The following is a 17,116-nucleotide window of genomic DNA, read 5'->3' on the forward strand; positions in this document are numbered from 1 at the left end:
AATGAGTAGAGCTCAGTGGCATTAATCTGAAAAGAACTCATGATAGCAAGAGCAAAGGTACTTTTCTTTTTCTTCTTTCTTCTGGTGCCACATATGTTGTATATGACCTACGCTTTTTCAGATACTTCAGAAGAGACTCATCATGTTGGGATTATAGATTTTTGTTAGCAATTCATTCAGTGCAACAAGTATAGAGAACATCAGCTGGAGGTTAGCAATCTAGGCTGGGGTTGGGGAATAAACAAACATGGTGAGAGGCATGTTAAGGTGCTATCAAATAGGACACTGAAGGTCTAGCACATAGGAAATTTGAAGTGCCTGTTTCATTATGATAATACACATGTTTTCAAATTATGTAACCTTATTTACTACACTAACTAACTTTTTATAATTTTGTTTCAGTTGTTTGAGCTTCTCAATTTCTTGGCAGAAAATTTCATCTTTTCCTACATGGGGTTGACACTCTTCACCTTCCAGAACCATGTCTTTAACCCAACATTCGTCGTAGGAGCTTTTGTATCCTTTATTATGTGTTCTATTTTGAAAAGTTTTAAAAATTGATACTCACGTGTGTTTTTGCAGGTGTGGTTGATAAGAATGTATTTATTCTATTTTCATTTTTGTTTATTGCAAAAATGATGGCAGATTGAAGTAACAGGAAAAAAAGGCTCCTCTCATTCTGCCAATTCCCAAAACTAAAACCGCCTCTAGTCCTAAAAGGAAGAAGAGTCAGGTCTGGGGAAGAGTATGTAGTCTGCGTCACCGGGCGGTGGGGAGATGATGGGCAGTCACATTTCTCTCCCTCGCCCCATCTCCAGCTGAGCTTAACAGGCCACTAAATGGGTGAAGTAGAGTCCAGGAAAGAGAGCAATCAGCAGTAGCCTTGGCCTTGTACGAGGGCAGGAGGAGATGGAATCCAGAGCGTGTGGGGAGGGTTGGCCTTCAGTGGGAGTAGGCATAGCCCCACCATTGTTCCCAGAGAGGGCAGGGTGTGTGGCCATGAAGATACATTTGTAAGAAAGAAACTTTACCCATGGCTTCTGGCTTTATCGCTAGAGTAGGAATTGATGTTTGCTGAGCGAGATAGCAGGAGACCTGTCACCTATTGGGTAACAAATTAACACTAAAATTTGCAGCTAAAACAACAAATGTGTTATCTCGAGCAATTACTGAGGGTCAGGAATCCAGGAAGAGCCTAGCAGGGAGGTTCTGCCTCCTCCAGGACTTCTAGGAAGTTGCAGTCACCTCTGAGGAGACTTGCCTGGGACTGGTGGACCCACCACAACTCACTTATATGGCTGTTGGCTGCAGGCTTCTCTTCCTCCCTTGGGCATTTCCTTGGGGCAGCTCACAGCATAGCTTCCCCTGGGCCAGGGGAGGGGCTAACTCAGAGAGCACAGGTGGAAGCCCAAGTGCTTTTGTTGGTCACAGCACCCAGCCCTGGCACACTATGAGCAGGGGCTACACAAGGGTGCGACTGCCAGGAGGCTGGGGCCATTGGGAGCCATCTTAGAGACCGGCTTCCACAGTGATAGGAGTTGGAGGACAAGGTTTGCAAATTGTTGCTATAGTGAATGGGAGAATGAGTTGACCAAGGATGCAGTAAGGTTACATAGAAGTGTTGGGGGACCCACTTGAGCTTGAGGATTGGGTATTACCAGTAGAAACTGTCTGCCCTGCTGTATGACTTTCTCCTGAAGTATTTAAGGTGGAAGCTTGGAGAAAATAGGTAGTTGAGCTCCTCAGGTTTGAGGTTCTCTCACTTGGGGCCGTGAAAGCACAGAGAGAGGTGAGTGAATGTAGGGTATTGGAAAGAGTACTGCTAAGATGTGGTGGAGAAGAAAAGTTAAGAAGGGTGAGGACTGTTGGAGGAAAAAGTGGAGGCATCTTGGGACAGGTGGAAGAATGATCCAAATGGAAGAGAGAAACAAAACGTGGAAGGAGAGACTTGTGTGCTCAGAGAGGGCGTGTGAATCAGTGATTTTTCTAAGGGGATATTTTTAAAAGATTTATTTATGCAAACAAGAGCTGCAGTACAGGGAAGAGGTGCAGGGGGGTGAGAAGACTCACCAGAGGCAGAGTGGGGAGCAGAACAGGCAGATCTACTGAGATACACTGCTGAGGGGAGCAGCAGGCGAGACAGGAGAGGTCTGCTGAGCCTTGTGGTCAGCTCCCTGGCCGGGTATCGAACATGTGCTGCAGTGGCTAGCGACAGCTTCATAGTGCTGAGACTTAACCCCTGCACCCCAGGGACGTCCAGCAGAATTTTTTTTTAATTAAAACTCTAAGTAAGATCTTTGTTGGGTACTACCAAAATGCCATTCTGCAGAATCTGAGTGTTCTGGGGATGAACTTCAGGGGGAAAATATAAAGGCCTGTTAAGAAGCAAGCGTCCTTAGAGGGAAGACTCCAGTGAGATCTGTTAACTTCACACCCTGCTAGTTTCAGAAAAGTATTTGAGCAGTCATTGGCTTAATCCTCTATGCTAATCTGGAAATAACGCTAAGTGTTCTCTTTGAGTGTCTGAGCCTGGTAGGAAATGAAGTTCCTCAAGACAGACGCCTCCCATGAAAACGAACAAGTTGTTCTCCTGCTAGCTTTGGCTTCATGTGGCAGAGATTGAGGGAAACGGGGATTTAAGTAAGATAAGTTTCTTCCTCACGTAAAAGTTAGAACTGGTATGGTAGCTCTGTCCCATTGGCATCAGGGCACCAAGCAGCCTTCTTGCTGTCATCCCTAGGGAGTTGCCTTTGTTCTCAGGACCAAAGTGATTTACCCCTCAATCTGTCAGTACGTCACACATCACTTTCACTTAGCATCCATGGGTTACATCTGCTTGAAAAGAGACCGGCAATTATATTCTGTATCTAGGTGACTATATACCTCAATGTAAGTCAGAGGTGGGAAAGAAGGGAAAAGTAGATATTGAGGATTTACTAGCAGTTGCTGCCATGTTGGCTTACATGTTTTGTTTTGTTTTTTTTAAGATTTATTTATTTATTTATACAGAACTGGGGTACAAGCCAGAGATGCGGAGGGTGAGAGGATTCACCAGAGACAGAGTGGGGAGCAGAACAGGCAGATCTACGAAGTACACTGCTGAGGGGAGCAGCGGGCAGGCCAGGAGAGGTCTGCCACGCCATGTGGATCTCCTCCGGGGCAGGCGGGGATCAAACTCATGCTGCAGTGGCTTTAGCTTCTTAGTGCTGTGCTTTAACCCGCTGCGCCACCAGGGAGGTCCCAGCTTACATGTTTTATAGTTACTGTTTTATTTTTTTAAGGAATCACTATTTTTAATAATTTTCATATTTTAAAATAGCTTTAGACTTACAGAAAAATTGTGATAATACAGAGTTCTCTTATACTCCACAACCAGTTCCCTCTATTAACATCTGAGACTAGCATGTCACATTTGTCACAACTCATGAACAAATATTGATTCACTATTATTAACTGAAGTTCATCTTTTATTCAGATCCTGGCATTTTTTCCTAATTTCCATTTTCTGGTTCAGGATACCACATTCCACTTAGTCATGGTGAGGTTCCAGCCAGCTGTGATCTTTCTCAGGTGTTCCTTGTTTTTGATGACCCTTGACAATTCTGCAGGGGTGATGGTCAGATGTTTTGCAAAATGTTCCACAACTGGAATTTGTCTGCTATTCTCCCCATGATTAGACTGGGGTCGTGCATTGTTTGTGAGGAAGACATCAGAAGTGAAGTGCCACTCCCACGTCCTATGAAGGGACATTCCTAGCACCTGACTAGTATCGGTGATAGTGTTTGTCTAATTTTCTCCCTCTCTAAATTGGTAGTACTGTTGGGAAAGAGGTTGTTACTTCCCACAGTCCACACTTAAGGACTAGGAGTTAAGTTCTACCTCTTCAAGGACAGGGTTTCTAGCAACTATTTGGAATTATTTATCTATCTTTCTCATTTAAGGCTTCAGTCCATCATTTATATAAGTATGGACCATTGATATTTACTTTATATTTTGGTTTATAATGCAGATGTCCTTTTTTGTTGTTGTTGCTCAAAATGTTCTCGTTTTGGCCACTGGGAGTTCTTTCCATGGGCCCCTCTGTCTCTATGACATACCCCTGTCTGTGGTTTTGAAAAATTTTTGATACACTTCCTTAATTTCTGAAACTACAACATACTTCAGGCTCAATTTGTATATTTTCTGCCCTAGACTTGGAATCAGCCATTTCTCCAAAGAACCCTGGTCCCTTTTACCGGGACATGGTCTAGAATCTGGATTCTAGGTATGGTCAGCGCTTCTGGGTATCCTGGCGTCTAGGCATCTCAGCTGGCAGAAGGTACCTCTGTCTATACATAACACTGAGAATATTTAGATATGTCACCACCTGTATTTCTGTTAAGCCAAATGTGAGTTCATACCACTGTCTCCTATTCCGTTCTACCCACGTGGGTCCTCCTATGGGTCTCTACCCCTTGCTGATCTGTAAACTCCTGTCCCATCTGTGAGAAGCCATCCACTTACTGAATTATTCTGTTGCAGCAAACACAGCAGGTCAGAACGGTTGCAGCTGCATCAATGAGTGCATGATGCTTACGTGCGGTTCCTTTTGCCTTTAGTCGCGGCTGTCTCTTCAGAGTTACTCAGGTCAGCATCATTTTTCCCAATTTTCCCCTAATTTTTGTCTTGACCTCTAGATTTTCCTTTCAGAAAATGGGGTGGAGACTATAATATGACCACTGAAATAAAAATTGTAATTGTATATAGGCAACAAACTGGAAGGGAAAAAGACACTGAATGTGGGTTCTAGTTAAAACCATTCAGAATTCCTAAGCCTTCCCCTTGAAGCAGGATATAAATATAAACTCAAAGAAACACAGGAGGCTGGCAGGGATTTCAGTGGTATGAGGTATTTGAGCTTCCCTTTTCTTTGTTTTGAAGAAGCAAAGGCAACCTTAGCCACCTTACTCTCACTCCTACCAACACTTATAGTGAAAAGGAATTAGTCCATTATATTAATATCTTAAGACCCTGCCAGAGAAGCTCTACCTCTAAACATGTTCTGTTCATCTCATAAATTTCCTATATGTTAGGCCTTCAGCGTCCAGTTTGATAGCACCTTACCATGCTTCTCACCACATACCTCATAATATAAATTTAAATTGATTTAAGTGAAGTAAAATTAATATTTCAGTGCCTCAGCCACATTACCCATATTTCAGATACTATGTTCGACAGTGCAGATATAAAACATTTCTGTTGCTGCAGAAATTTCCATTGGACAGCACTGTGTTAGCAGAGTCAAATTGAAGACTATGTTAGCTTCTGAGCTTCCCAGGATAGTCCTTTACCATCCTGAATGTATACTCTCCATATTAATAATGAAAAGAAACTCTCCTTAACCTACTGATAGGTTGCTATTTTCTTGGGAAGAGCTGCCAATATTTACCCCTTGTCCCTCTTACTCAATTTGGGGAGAAGAAGTAAGATTGGATCAAATTTTCAACATATGATGATGTTTGCTGGTAAGTTGTATTTTTCCCTCTTTTTGTCCACTCCATGAAATCTTTGACAATGTATATGTCAGCTTGATATCAAATGGGATCATTGCTAATATAGGACTTACTTCAACTTTAAAGTTACAACCTCCAGCAGAAAACTATTTTTATAGTGTCCCATTCCCTTCTGAGATTTTTGTGTTCTGGTTCTAAATCCACGGTCCATAGAATGGGGAAGATAAAGATGAATGCATTTTTTGCACAATAACCTGTGTGTGCCTGTTTATGGCAATTCTGTTCAAATTGCCCAAACCTGGAAACAACCTAACGGTCTGTCTTCCAGTTCATGAACAAATGAACGGACTGTGGTACATCCAGGCCATAGAATATTAGTCCTAGAAAGAGTAAACTATTGATGCACACAGTAACTTGGATGAACATCATGCTGAAAGAAGTTGGTCCTAAAAGGTTGCATAGTTTATGATTCCATTTGTGTGGTCTCCTGAAAATGACAAATGCATAACGATAGAGAACAGATCTGTGGCTGCTGGGGTTTGGTGGGGTGACAGAGAGGCTGGACTAAAACGAGGTAAGCAGCACAGAGGAATTGGGAGCAGGGTGGAGATGAAACCAACTGTGTCTGGCTGTCTTGGTCGCAAGCCTCTGCATCTGTCAAAACTCATAGACCTGTACGTCAAAACAAGTGAATTTAACATGAATTTAAAAATGAAGTTCCAAAACTTGTTAGAAGGTCAGTGCATATCACCATCATCTGCTGGTTACCTCCTTGTGTATACTTGTGTACGCTGGTGTGTCTCGTCTTGGCTCACACGGTTCTGAGTTCTCGGAGTGCGCCTTCCCTCTCTGACTTTACCCACATTGGTAGCAGCTTGTTGAAGAACTCCCTCTTCTCTTCCTTGTAGGCCTGCGCGGCGCCATGGCGTTCGCCTTGGCCATTCGTGATACTGCCACTTACGCAAGGCAGATGATGTTCAGTACCACACTGCTGATTGTGTTTTTCACTGTGTGGGTATTTGGTGGTGGCACCACTGCCATGCTGTCGTGCTTGCATATAAGGTAAGTAGTGACTACAAGCCTGCTGTTAAATTCCAACTCAAGTTACTTTTCTTTGACCCAGGAGAAAATTTTAAGGTTTGAAAAGCATACGGTGTTTCATTTTTTCCTTTTCAAGATGCATAATATGGAATATAGCAAAATGGAAGCAAAAGAAATGAATGCAAAAGAAAAATAAGAATTATTGTTAATTATTGAGGGATGTCTTTCTAAACCTTTTGCTGTGTACTTTCAACAACAAAGGGGAGATGTTACAGGTACACTTATAAACTGAATTTTAAGTGTCATATAGCATGGACGTGTATGGTAGACGTATGTTTGTATCATTATCTTACGATCTATTTAATCAAATCCCTGTTATTGAACTGTTTCTAGGATTTTGCTATTACTGCCAGCATTTGAGGATTGTGCTATGACCATAACCATTAACAATGTGAATATCTGTAAATGTATATACCACTGTGCACTTATTTCATCATCTCCTCAGGATGCATTTCTAAAAGCAAATTGCTTGGCCAAAGGATATGCATATATCTAAGGCTTCGATTCATATCATCAGATCAGATCAGGAATTTTTCTTCTACCTACAGCATGAAACAGTACAGTTTATCCTAACCCTAATTATAATAGATTTTATTATTCTTGCTCATTTTTATGATCAGCACTGTTTCTATCCTGACAGTCAAGGGCTAAAATTGGAGGTCTTCATCTGAAATGCGCACTAGTTCACATATTCCATTGGAAAGTGCGCTTCTAGTTCGGGTGCTGCAATTGTTTCCATGGATACAGTGACTTGTGCTGCGAAAGCCTTTGTCCATTTAGTTCTGTTTGGCTGCAACTTCACAGACATGAAATGCTACTGGGCTTCCAAAATGTGTAGTGTTCATTAGAGAAAACAGTATTTCACATTTTCTAGAATTCATTCTCCACTTTTTCATTATACCTTTCTTTCAACATCTTAAAGACCAGCCAGGCCTACATCACACATTGAATGTTATGCTTGTCTTTATCTCTTTATTGTTCAGTTCCCTTTCTTACAATTCTGTGCTGTTATTGTATGTAATAGGAGATGCACACAATTGATGTTCTTATAATCCTGATTATTCTTTCAAGGAGGACCTGGCATTTGTTGAGCACCTACTATGTGCTGGGCATTGTGCTAAGTGCATTTTATATTTATCTCATCACAGTGGCATCATTTTACAAGGGAGGAAATGGAGGCTTCAAAAGTTTCTGAATTGTTCAAAGTCATGCAAAAAATTTATGGTGGACAGAGGAGCCTCCTGTTTCACCTGATTTCTTCTAGAGCTTGTTGCATTACAAAATGAGGGTGGTAGGTTAAATTTGGGAAGGTTTAAACTCTAAGAGCTTATAAAGGAAGACTCGTCTTTATTCTGCTGAGAACAAAATTAAATGTAAGCTAATTTAAGAAAAATAATATACTTCAATGGAGTATCAATGTTTAAGTAGATTCAGTTCTCTTCCCTAACTTCCCACCACACAAACCAGACAAAATACCCACCTGTCCCCACTCCAGCCCCCCAGAGCGAAACCACAATGACGTGTTTAAGGTCCAATCCACCCTACCGTCTGAGTAAGCTCTTTGGCCGCATCTTGCCTGGCTTGTTGGCACTACTCTATGTACTACCTTACCATCTTAGATGAATTCTTTTAGTTAGGTTTTTTTTTTTCCACCTTTTTGCAGAGACTTGCTTTTATGTTTCTTTTTCCTACCCCCACCCCCAAATTTGTCTAGTATAGTTTTGGTGATACAGGTAAGTCCTTAATATTCACGCAGACTTAGATGACTTTGACTTCTTGCTCCTTCATTTACTGATTCTGTGAGCTTGGACAAGTTCTGTAACCTTTTAAGCCTCAGGTTCCTCGTTTGTCTTAGTGTGGTGGTGGTAGTAGAAGTAGTAGTAGTAGCAGCAGCAGCAGCAGTAATGTGTGAGTGTGTATGTGTGTGACAGAGTGAGAGTATCTACCTCCCAGGGTTGTTGTAAGGATTCAGTGAACTAATGTCTGCAGAACTCTTACACATCATTTTACATTTTACATTTTACATTTACATGTGCCTTTTATTCATTCATTCAATAAGTACTGATTGAGTGCTAAATACCAGTAAGTGCCAAGTACTGTTGTAAGCTCTAACTTAGTGGTTCTCAACTGGGGGTGATTTTGTCCCCTACCCAAGGAACATTTGGCAGTGTTTGGAGACATTTTTGATTGTCACAATCAGAGAAGGGAGCTGCTACTGGCATATAGTTGGAAGCTCAGGATACTGCTGAAACATCCGCTAGTGCACAGAACAGCCCCCACAGCAAAGAGCGCTCTGGTCCAAAATGTCAGTGATGCTAAGGTTTAGATACCCTGCATTAGAGATGCCCAATGGTAGTAGCCTGCTAGAAAAGGCCCCCGGTTTCATAAACCTGTGGAAGGAGACAGACAACAGACAAAAAAAAAAAATGTAGGTGACAATTTCTTTCCAAGATGACAATTTTAGATAGTATTAAATGCTATGGTGACAGATAGCGTACTATGTTACTGACTGGGGCTGAGGTGTGTTTTACATGCAGAAGCCAAGAAAGAGTTTTGTAAAGTTACATTTTATCTCAGTCTACCTGAATAACAAGATACTGTGTTAAGACAGTGATCAGAAAATGGAACTCTCCTGGTAGAGGAGCAAGCAAGTGCAGAAACACACTTGGCCTGTTTAATGAACAGAGAAGGGTCCTTGGAGCTGGAATAGAGTGATTAAAGGGTAGGCAGGAAATGAGAGCAGTAAGATCCTGTAGGCACGGAAGTTGGCATCCTGGAAAGGGCCAGACAGTAAATAGTGTAGACATTGCTGTTGGTCTCTGTCTCAGGTACTCAACTCTAATATGAAAGCAGTGAGCCACAACCAGTAGTAAATCAGTTGGTGTGGCTGTTTTCCAGCTGTTTGTGAATGCTTTATTCACAAAAACAGGAGGTGCACCAAGTGGGCCTGTGTGGGGGCCATCGTTTGTTGCACCCCACTTTCAGGTATTGTAACACAGAGTAGGGAGTTTGGATTTTAAAATTCAGTTGGAAATCAGGTAGGATTGTAAAGCAAGGGAGTGATGTGATCTATTTTATGGTGTAAAAGGTACATCCAGGTATGGTGTGGACTGCGGTTCCTCTGTGGGTTAGACCAGCCAGCTAACCCTTCCTACATCCTTTTACCTAGTTTGTGACAGTCACATTTGGCTCCCTGACTCTTACCTCACACACTTTGTCCTTTTCCACCTCCTTTGCTCATACTATTTACTCTGCCTGGAATTCTTGCACGTCCAGGAAATGACACAGCTCAGATGCCTCCTCCTTGTGGCCTCTTCTCGTCTGTCAGAACCACTCATCCATTTGCTGAGCGTCGGGTATCTTTATTACAGCACTTATTTCAGTCAGCCCTGTAATAATCTTGCTACAACAGCTTCCATTTAGTGATTGTTAATGAAGTGTCTGACACTTTTAAAATCTCCCGATACATTTTCTCATTTAATCCTTACATCAACTCTGTATGGTGGGTATGAGCCCCTCTTCCTAGTGATAAAATAACAGTTCACCGGAGTGCCTAACTTGACTAAATTCACAACTGTATAGGAGCTGAGGTCAGGTTGGAACCCAGCTCTGCCTGATCACCAACCACTGGGGGATTGCACCCTAGTTATGTCTGTCCCCCCCACTAGTCTGTGAGCTCCTAGAGGGCAGGGGCCATGTCTAATTCATGTCTATGCCCTGTGCCTAGCGCAGTGCCTGGCGGGTAATAAGTGCTCTGTAAATGCTCACAGTTTGCCTTAATGTTCCATGTATTGCAAATGTGCTATTTCCAAGACCACTAGGTGTCACTTTAGATGCACAAATGTGGTTCAGTGGATATTAACTAGCTTCTGCCCATTTTAACAGAGAAGAAATGAACCTTTTCTTTGAGTTTTGAATCAGTCATGACCATCTGCTTTTAAATGCTTGACCATGATTCATTTGCCTTCCAGATGAGGTCATGCAACATTTTCCTCCCTTTGGTGTTATTCAGATTCTGGGCTGCTACTGCTACAGCTTCTCACACTGCTATTTTTTTCTGTGTTGTCTGTAGTAGTGACCTTAATCGATAAACATTTGAGCACCTATTGTGTGTCAGGTACTGTGCTAGACTCTGGGGATACAGAGATGAATTGAGACATGGCCTTTACCCTCAAGGAGCTCACACTCTATTTGGGGAGACTGACAGGTAAATAACTATACTCTACTGTGCTAAGTATTGTAATAAAGGAATCTAGAAAGTGCTATCAAAACACTGAAAAAATGATTGTGCTTAAAACAGGTTCTAGAATGTTTCACTTGGAACTTGAAAAAGGAGTAGAAAAAATGATAGAAGGAATAGCTTTGGAGAAGGCACAGAAACTCGGGAGAGGACAGAGATTTGGGACAGGGAATTGGGGAGATGTTGTGGGGCATGGCTACTCTAGGATATGGAGGCTCTCCACATGGGAAATGAAGGTGGGAGCATAGGTTGGAGTGTTGGGAGGCACTAGTTTATGGGGTCTTGAATGTCACACAAAGGACTTCAGACCTGACCCTGGGTTGTAAGCTACTGCCAGAGTCTTTTGTCAGGGGAGTAGCCCATTGAGTTGCATGGCTTGGCCAGCTAATGCTAGGGGAAGCCCTGGCAGCTGGAGAGCCTTCTAGCCAGTTGCCACAGACCGCAAGAATCAGTAGGACTCTGTGAGTAGTTGATATGTAAAGCAGAAAAGATATGAGGGAAGCTTTAGAGGATGAACAGAGTTGGTAAGTGCTCATGTGCAAGAGATAAAGAGGAATCAAAGCGACCTTGTTCATAATGAAGCTGTTCCTGTGAGACAGAGCCCATGAATGTTAAGCAGATAAAGAAGAATGATGAAGAACCAAGGCTGAGTCGACTCATTAGCCTATGAAAAAGGCCAGCAATTAGACCTGTCTCCGGTGTCCTGATAGACCAGTAGCTCCCTCTTGGAGTCGCCCTGTGCCAGCCTGGTTTGTGTGACCACCCAGCAATCCTGTTGGTTAACTGGAGCATCATTGCTTTCCTCCCTGTGCTTATAATGGGCAGCTGTTCAGAGAAGAAAAGGTTGTTATTATTACTGTATTTTGAACCTGGTAAGCAGGAAGGCAGGAAGAGAACCATTAGTAGGCCCTGTTCACCTTAGGACCCAGGCCATTGCTAAGAAAAGTGTCAATGCCATAGAAGTGAGAAACCATTAGAAGTGAGAAACCATTACTAGTCCACAGTGTCTCACGTTGAGAAAAGTAGTTGGTTGATAATGTACACGTGTGACCAGGCCTTGTTCTGGCTTCCAGATCTCACTTGCTTTTTGTGTTTTTCCTTTAGGGTTGGTGTTGATTCAGACCAAGAACAGTTGGTAAATATGCACTTGTGTTGTCTCTGACATTTCTGTCCAATGTGCAGACACTTGGAAAAAACAATCTACATAGACTCCATGCCACTCGTGCTTAGATCTTGTCCTGCTCGCATCATCTGTTAAACTGACATCATTCCTGGCTTGTATCACTGCTCAGTAGAGACAAAACCAAGCTGGAGACAACCTGTGGTTATCAAGGGTGACAGCTCTCCTACCTGTGGGCCAAGCTGGGCTTTGGCCACAGAGCATGGCACTGTCTCAGGCACTTGTGTGTTTTCAAGGGACATCCTGGCACAGGGATCCTTTTTCCACTTGGGTTTGCGTATGGAGACTTGTGTCTGATGTAAGCCCCACTCCAGCTGCTCTTCCTGTGTAACTTTCAAATTGGATGACCAGCAGCTGCCCTTGAGAACTGCCTGAAAGCTTCAAAATCTTCTAGATTCTTTCTGCCTGCTCTGGAGAAGGCACTTTTTTCCAGGTGTCACTTGTTGGGCTGTTCTCAGAACCTCAGCCTTAGATTGAATACAGTGGAACCAAGTGTCCTCTCTAGGTCACTGCTTCCTGGCATGCCCCATGTGTGTTTTCCTGATTTTAAACACCACTATGTGACTTCTTCCTAGACACTAAATGGGAAATCACAAAAATTAGGGTTTTGAAGATACAACAGAATCTCTTTCCAACCAGCATTGGTCTATTTGTCTTCAGGGTGTGGTTCAAAAAACCATTTATCAGATTCATTTCCTAAATGCTAGTTCTGCCAGCTGTCGAGTGATGTGATATAGTAAGTACTTGGCTCTTTTGTGGTCAGAACCTTAAAGTATAATTCCATGGGCTTGAAATACTCATCCAAACCAGAATGGATTAATCCCTATGATGCCAAACTGCTGGGGTTGGGTCTAAGGGGCACAGCTCCTCAAGGCCTCCACCCCCATATCCAGATAAGAATAAAGTGACCATACAATTGCCCTGACAGATCACCATCTGCATGTGTAGATGGTCCCCTCATCACAGAGGAGAGAACTGGGCAGGCAAGTCCCACATACCCTTTCCCTTTGTCCTCAAAACCCAATGGATGTTTTGGTCTGTGTTGTTACATTGTTGATTCAGTGCTTTCTCTATAGCAAGCACGGAGGGGGTAGAGAGAGGGTGTACAGCTGACCATGTACTGAGAAGATGCATTGATTTAATAGATTTGTTGCTCTTCAGGAAGTAGAGACATAAACCTGTGCCCACCAGTATGACAGGAAACACAGGAGGTTTTTTGGCTACTGTAAGCCTGTACAAAGAGTTTTCTATGTGATAGAGGTTGAAGGGGGGAAGAGTAATTTATTTTGAGGAGCAGGAAGGGACCACAACCCAGAACCTAAAGCCTGTATTCTTTGAAAATCATGGAAATACAGAATATTCATGCCCGAAGGGGCCTTCGAGATTCTCTAACCTCATATTTGAAACGTGAAAAAATTAAGACCCAGAGAAGCAAAGGGACTTGCCCAGCTAGTGGGCGTCAGAACAAAGGCTGGAATCAGACCCCCAAGCTGCCCCACCGGGTCAGATTACCAAGCATGGCGGAGGTGTGCTTGGGGAAGTGGTGTCGTCTACGAGGCCTGCTTGCTATGTAAGCTTTCCCTCCTGGCCACTCAGGCTGACCATGGAAGTTCCCTACGTGCTTTCCTCTTGCTGGTGTTCCCAGACACAGTAACACCTGTGAGAAGTCTAGTTATTTGAGGGACCTGTGACAACACTCAAAGATAGGGATATTGATGTGATAATTTCTATTTAAAGTACCATTCACATTGTGGGGGTAAGTCAGATTTGAAGGAGGAATTATTCCATGTTGATTTTTTAAAATATCAGCAGACTCATAAATCAGCAAGCAGACTGAGTAATAGAGGTATTCAGAAGGACATTCAATTTCTTATTCCCAAACTGTGCTATATAAGCTAGTAAATTTCTAATGTGACCCATTTTGGAAAGTGGTAGACGACTTTTCCGATCCTACAAAGAAACGACTATATAAATGTGTTTTTATCTTGGTGTCTGTTTTTGATTTATTTATTATCTGTTTGCAGGGTATTCCTGAAAATGAAAGAAGAACTACCAAAACAGAGAGTGCCTGGCTTTTCCGGATATGGTACAACTTTGATCATAAGTATCCTTAATTAGGGAGAAAATGGTAGTCTATGCAAGGACAATTACAATTTAATGGCACAACTGTTTGAACTATCCCCATTCTGAAATGGGATATAAAGCCTACCTCTGGCCTTCCCTCTCCCCTTCAACACAGTAGAGAATGTTTTTAAAAGAAACCCATAGAAATGGAGTCCTCTGCAAACCCACGAGACCAGTAGAGTCTGGTTATTGCAAAAGCTGGCTGCGTGAAGGGATTCAGGAGTCCTCAGCATAGATTTCCTTTGATATATAGGTTTAATATGGAGCAAACCTTAATATTTATTGTCCTTTGGCTAATTTAGTGAATTTTGCAAGAGGTGTTTATTGGTTGCTGTCAGCGTCCTTGCTGGGGTCAAAGAGGAAAGGCTGCCTTCGGAAAAAGCATGAGAATAAAATAAAAATGCACTACAATGTGGTGTTAGATACCACCGGTAGTCAAAATGGTGGGCCATTTTTCTCTGACCTTTGCAAAGACTAGGAGAATCCCCTTTGTATTCTGAATACCAGTATTTTGTTGTTTACCAAATTTCTCTTTTGTCCTGTTGTAACTGTCTTCTTCATAGTTCTGTTCTGGGTAGTATTATATTATGTGACCTGTTTAAATCATGTCTTTAAAAAAGCATATTTTTACTTCTTACTAAAAGTCACCTTTTTTAAGATTTTTTTATGCATACAGAACTGGGATACAGGCCAGAGGTGTAGGGGCAGTGAGAGGAATCACCAGAGGCAGAGTGGGGAACAGAACAGGCAGATCGATGAAGAACACTGCTGAGGGGAGCAGCAGGTGGGTCAGGAGAGGTCTGCCACGCCATGTGGGTCACCTCCGGGGCTGGGGTTTGAACTTGCACTGAGGCAGCCACGCCAGCTTCACAATGCAGTGCTCCAACCCACTGCGCCACCAGGGAAGACCTAAGCTTCACTTCTTATTTGAAAATTTAATTAGAAGAACGAACCATGGAGTTCTTTCAGATTGAGACTTAACAGTTAATTCACAACCTGGGCCCTCCCTGATGGTGCAACAGGTTAGGACACAGTACTGCAAGCTAGCTGTAACTGCTTCAGTGCTAGTTCAATTCCTGCCCCGGAGGTGACCCACATGATGTGGCAGACCTCTCCTGACCACCCATTGCTCCCCTTAGCAGTGTACTTCGTCAATCTGCCTGTTCTGCTCCCCACTTTGTCTCTGGTGAAGCTTCTCATCGCCCCTGCACCTGTGGCTTGTACCCCAATTCTGTATGAATAAATAAATAAATCTTTAAAAAAAACAGTTAATTCACAACCTTCTTTGGGGTGCATTGAAGCAAATCTGTAATAACCATGTAAACAACTTTGCTTTGCTTTCAACTTTCCCATCAGAACATTGTATATAGTTAAGATACACTTCACACTCATCATCAGAAGCTACCCCATACTAAATTCTGTTTGCTAGATTTTCACATGCACTTTTTATAAGTATTCAAAATTGAATTACTGTATGGGAACAAGAATGCAAGTATTTTTATGGTATTACGAGAGAGAGAGATCCTGGCTTCTCAGAATTGTTTAATGATTGTGTCATTATGTTGGCTCCATTATTAGCATTTTTGACATAAGCCTCTTCCATATCCCTTGGGGCATTTTTTTTTTGATCCCACTGATTTAACAAATATTTTAGTGGTGCCTGTATGAAATGTTTTGTGCTTTTTCTGCATAACATACAGATGATTCTAATGTAGAGAAACAATAGAATGGCTGGTTGTTTATAATACAATTAAACAGCAAGACTTGTTTGACTTAAGACTACCTTGTTGAGTACTGCTAGACTAGAGCCTGGTAACTTTTTTACCTAGCACTCTAGTAGAGTTAATTATTAATTGCTCTAGATGGCAGTTCCTTTGTGTAGCCAGATTGTTTTCTATCAGTGAGATATAATTTAAACACAGTAAAGTATACAAATCTTAAGTGTAACCTATGTATATAGCGGTGTGCCTGCCACCCATGTAAGGATGTATAGGACACTTCTGGCACCTCATAAGGTCCCTTGTGTTCTCTTGCAGTTACTTCCCCATCCTTCTCAAAATGGGTAACCCCTATTTTGATTTCTATTAATACTAATTTGTTTCACCTGTTTTTGATCTTCATATAAATCTGATTGTATATTATATATTATTTTCTTGCTTCTTTCAGTTAACACTGAATTTTATTCATATTGTTTCCTATATGTTATGCATTCTTTTTCATAGCTGTATAGTGTTCCATAGCATAAACACTGTCTTGTATTGATTGATGATGTGTTGATCTACCAGTAGGCTACATCAGCTAGCCTGGGTATGTAGTAAACTATACCATCCACGTTTGTGTAAGTATACTCCATGACATTCATACAATGACAAAAAAATGCCTAACTACACATTTCTCAGATCATTTCCCTATTAAGTGAGGTTTTGTTATTTTCAACCATTCTATTGTTGATAAGCATTTAGCTTGTTTCCATCTTTTGGTTATTACCAATAATACTAGACATTCTTGTGTCCATCTTTTGGTGAACATAAGCATTCATTTCTCTTGGATATATATTAGGAGAATTTAGGGCAGGTGTACATTGACCTTTAAGAATTCACACCCCCCACTAGCAAGATCAGGGAATTCCAGTTGTTCTACCTCTCCACCCAAATCTTGGTATTTTCCAGCCTTTTAAAGTTTAGCCTTTTCGGTAGGTGGTGGTGTGCCACTTCATGTGGATTTATTTTGTGATAATCTGTTAGGTCGACCATCCTTTCATATGTTTCTTGGTTAGTCTTTATACCCTCATTTGTAGTGTGTGTGTTTTTTCTCATTATTTGAGTTGTCTTACCTTTTCTTACTGGTTTGTAGTTCTGTCTGTATTCCTGAAATAGGTTCCTTTGTTGGCTATATGCATTGTGAATATCTTCTCCCAGTCTGTAGCTTCTTTCCATTTTCTTAATCTCATATTTTGAGAAACAGATTTCTTCTTTTTTA

The 17,116-nt window shown here is 41.9% G+C and overlaps 1 protein-coding gene across 1 annotated transcript in view; it reads left to right on the forward strand.

Moving 5' to 3' along the window:
- The window catches only part of SLC9A6 (solute carrier family 9, subfamily A (NHE6, cation proton antiporter 6), member 6), a 45,099-nt gene that overhangs the window by 22,896 nt on the left and 5,087 nt on the right, over positions 1–17,116 (forward strand). Inside the window, exons 10-14 of the mRNA XM_004685836.2 lie at positions 403–516; positions 5,393–5,504; positions 6,401–6,554; positions 11,938–11,968; positions 14,038–14,117. Of these exons, the coding sequence (XP_004685893.1) occupies positions 403–516; positions 5,393–5,504; positions 6,401–6,554; positions 11,938–11,968; positions 14,038–14,117 (491 nt within the window). The remainder of the gene's footprint in view (positions 1–402; positions 517–5,392; positions 5,505–6,400; positions 6,555–11,937; positions 11,969–14,037; positions 14,118–17,116) is intronic.

This window comes from Condylura cristata, unplaced genomic scaffold (genome assembly GCF_000260355.1).
Source record: "Condylura cristata isolate star-nosed mole 26May11 unplaced genomic scaffold, ConCri1.0 scaffold00019, whole genome shotgun sequence".
Lineage (NCBI taxonomy): Eukaryota > Metazoa > Chordata > Mammalia > Eulipotyphla > Talpidae > Condylura > Condylura cristata.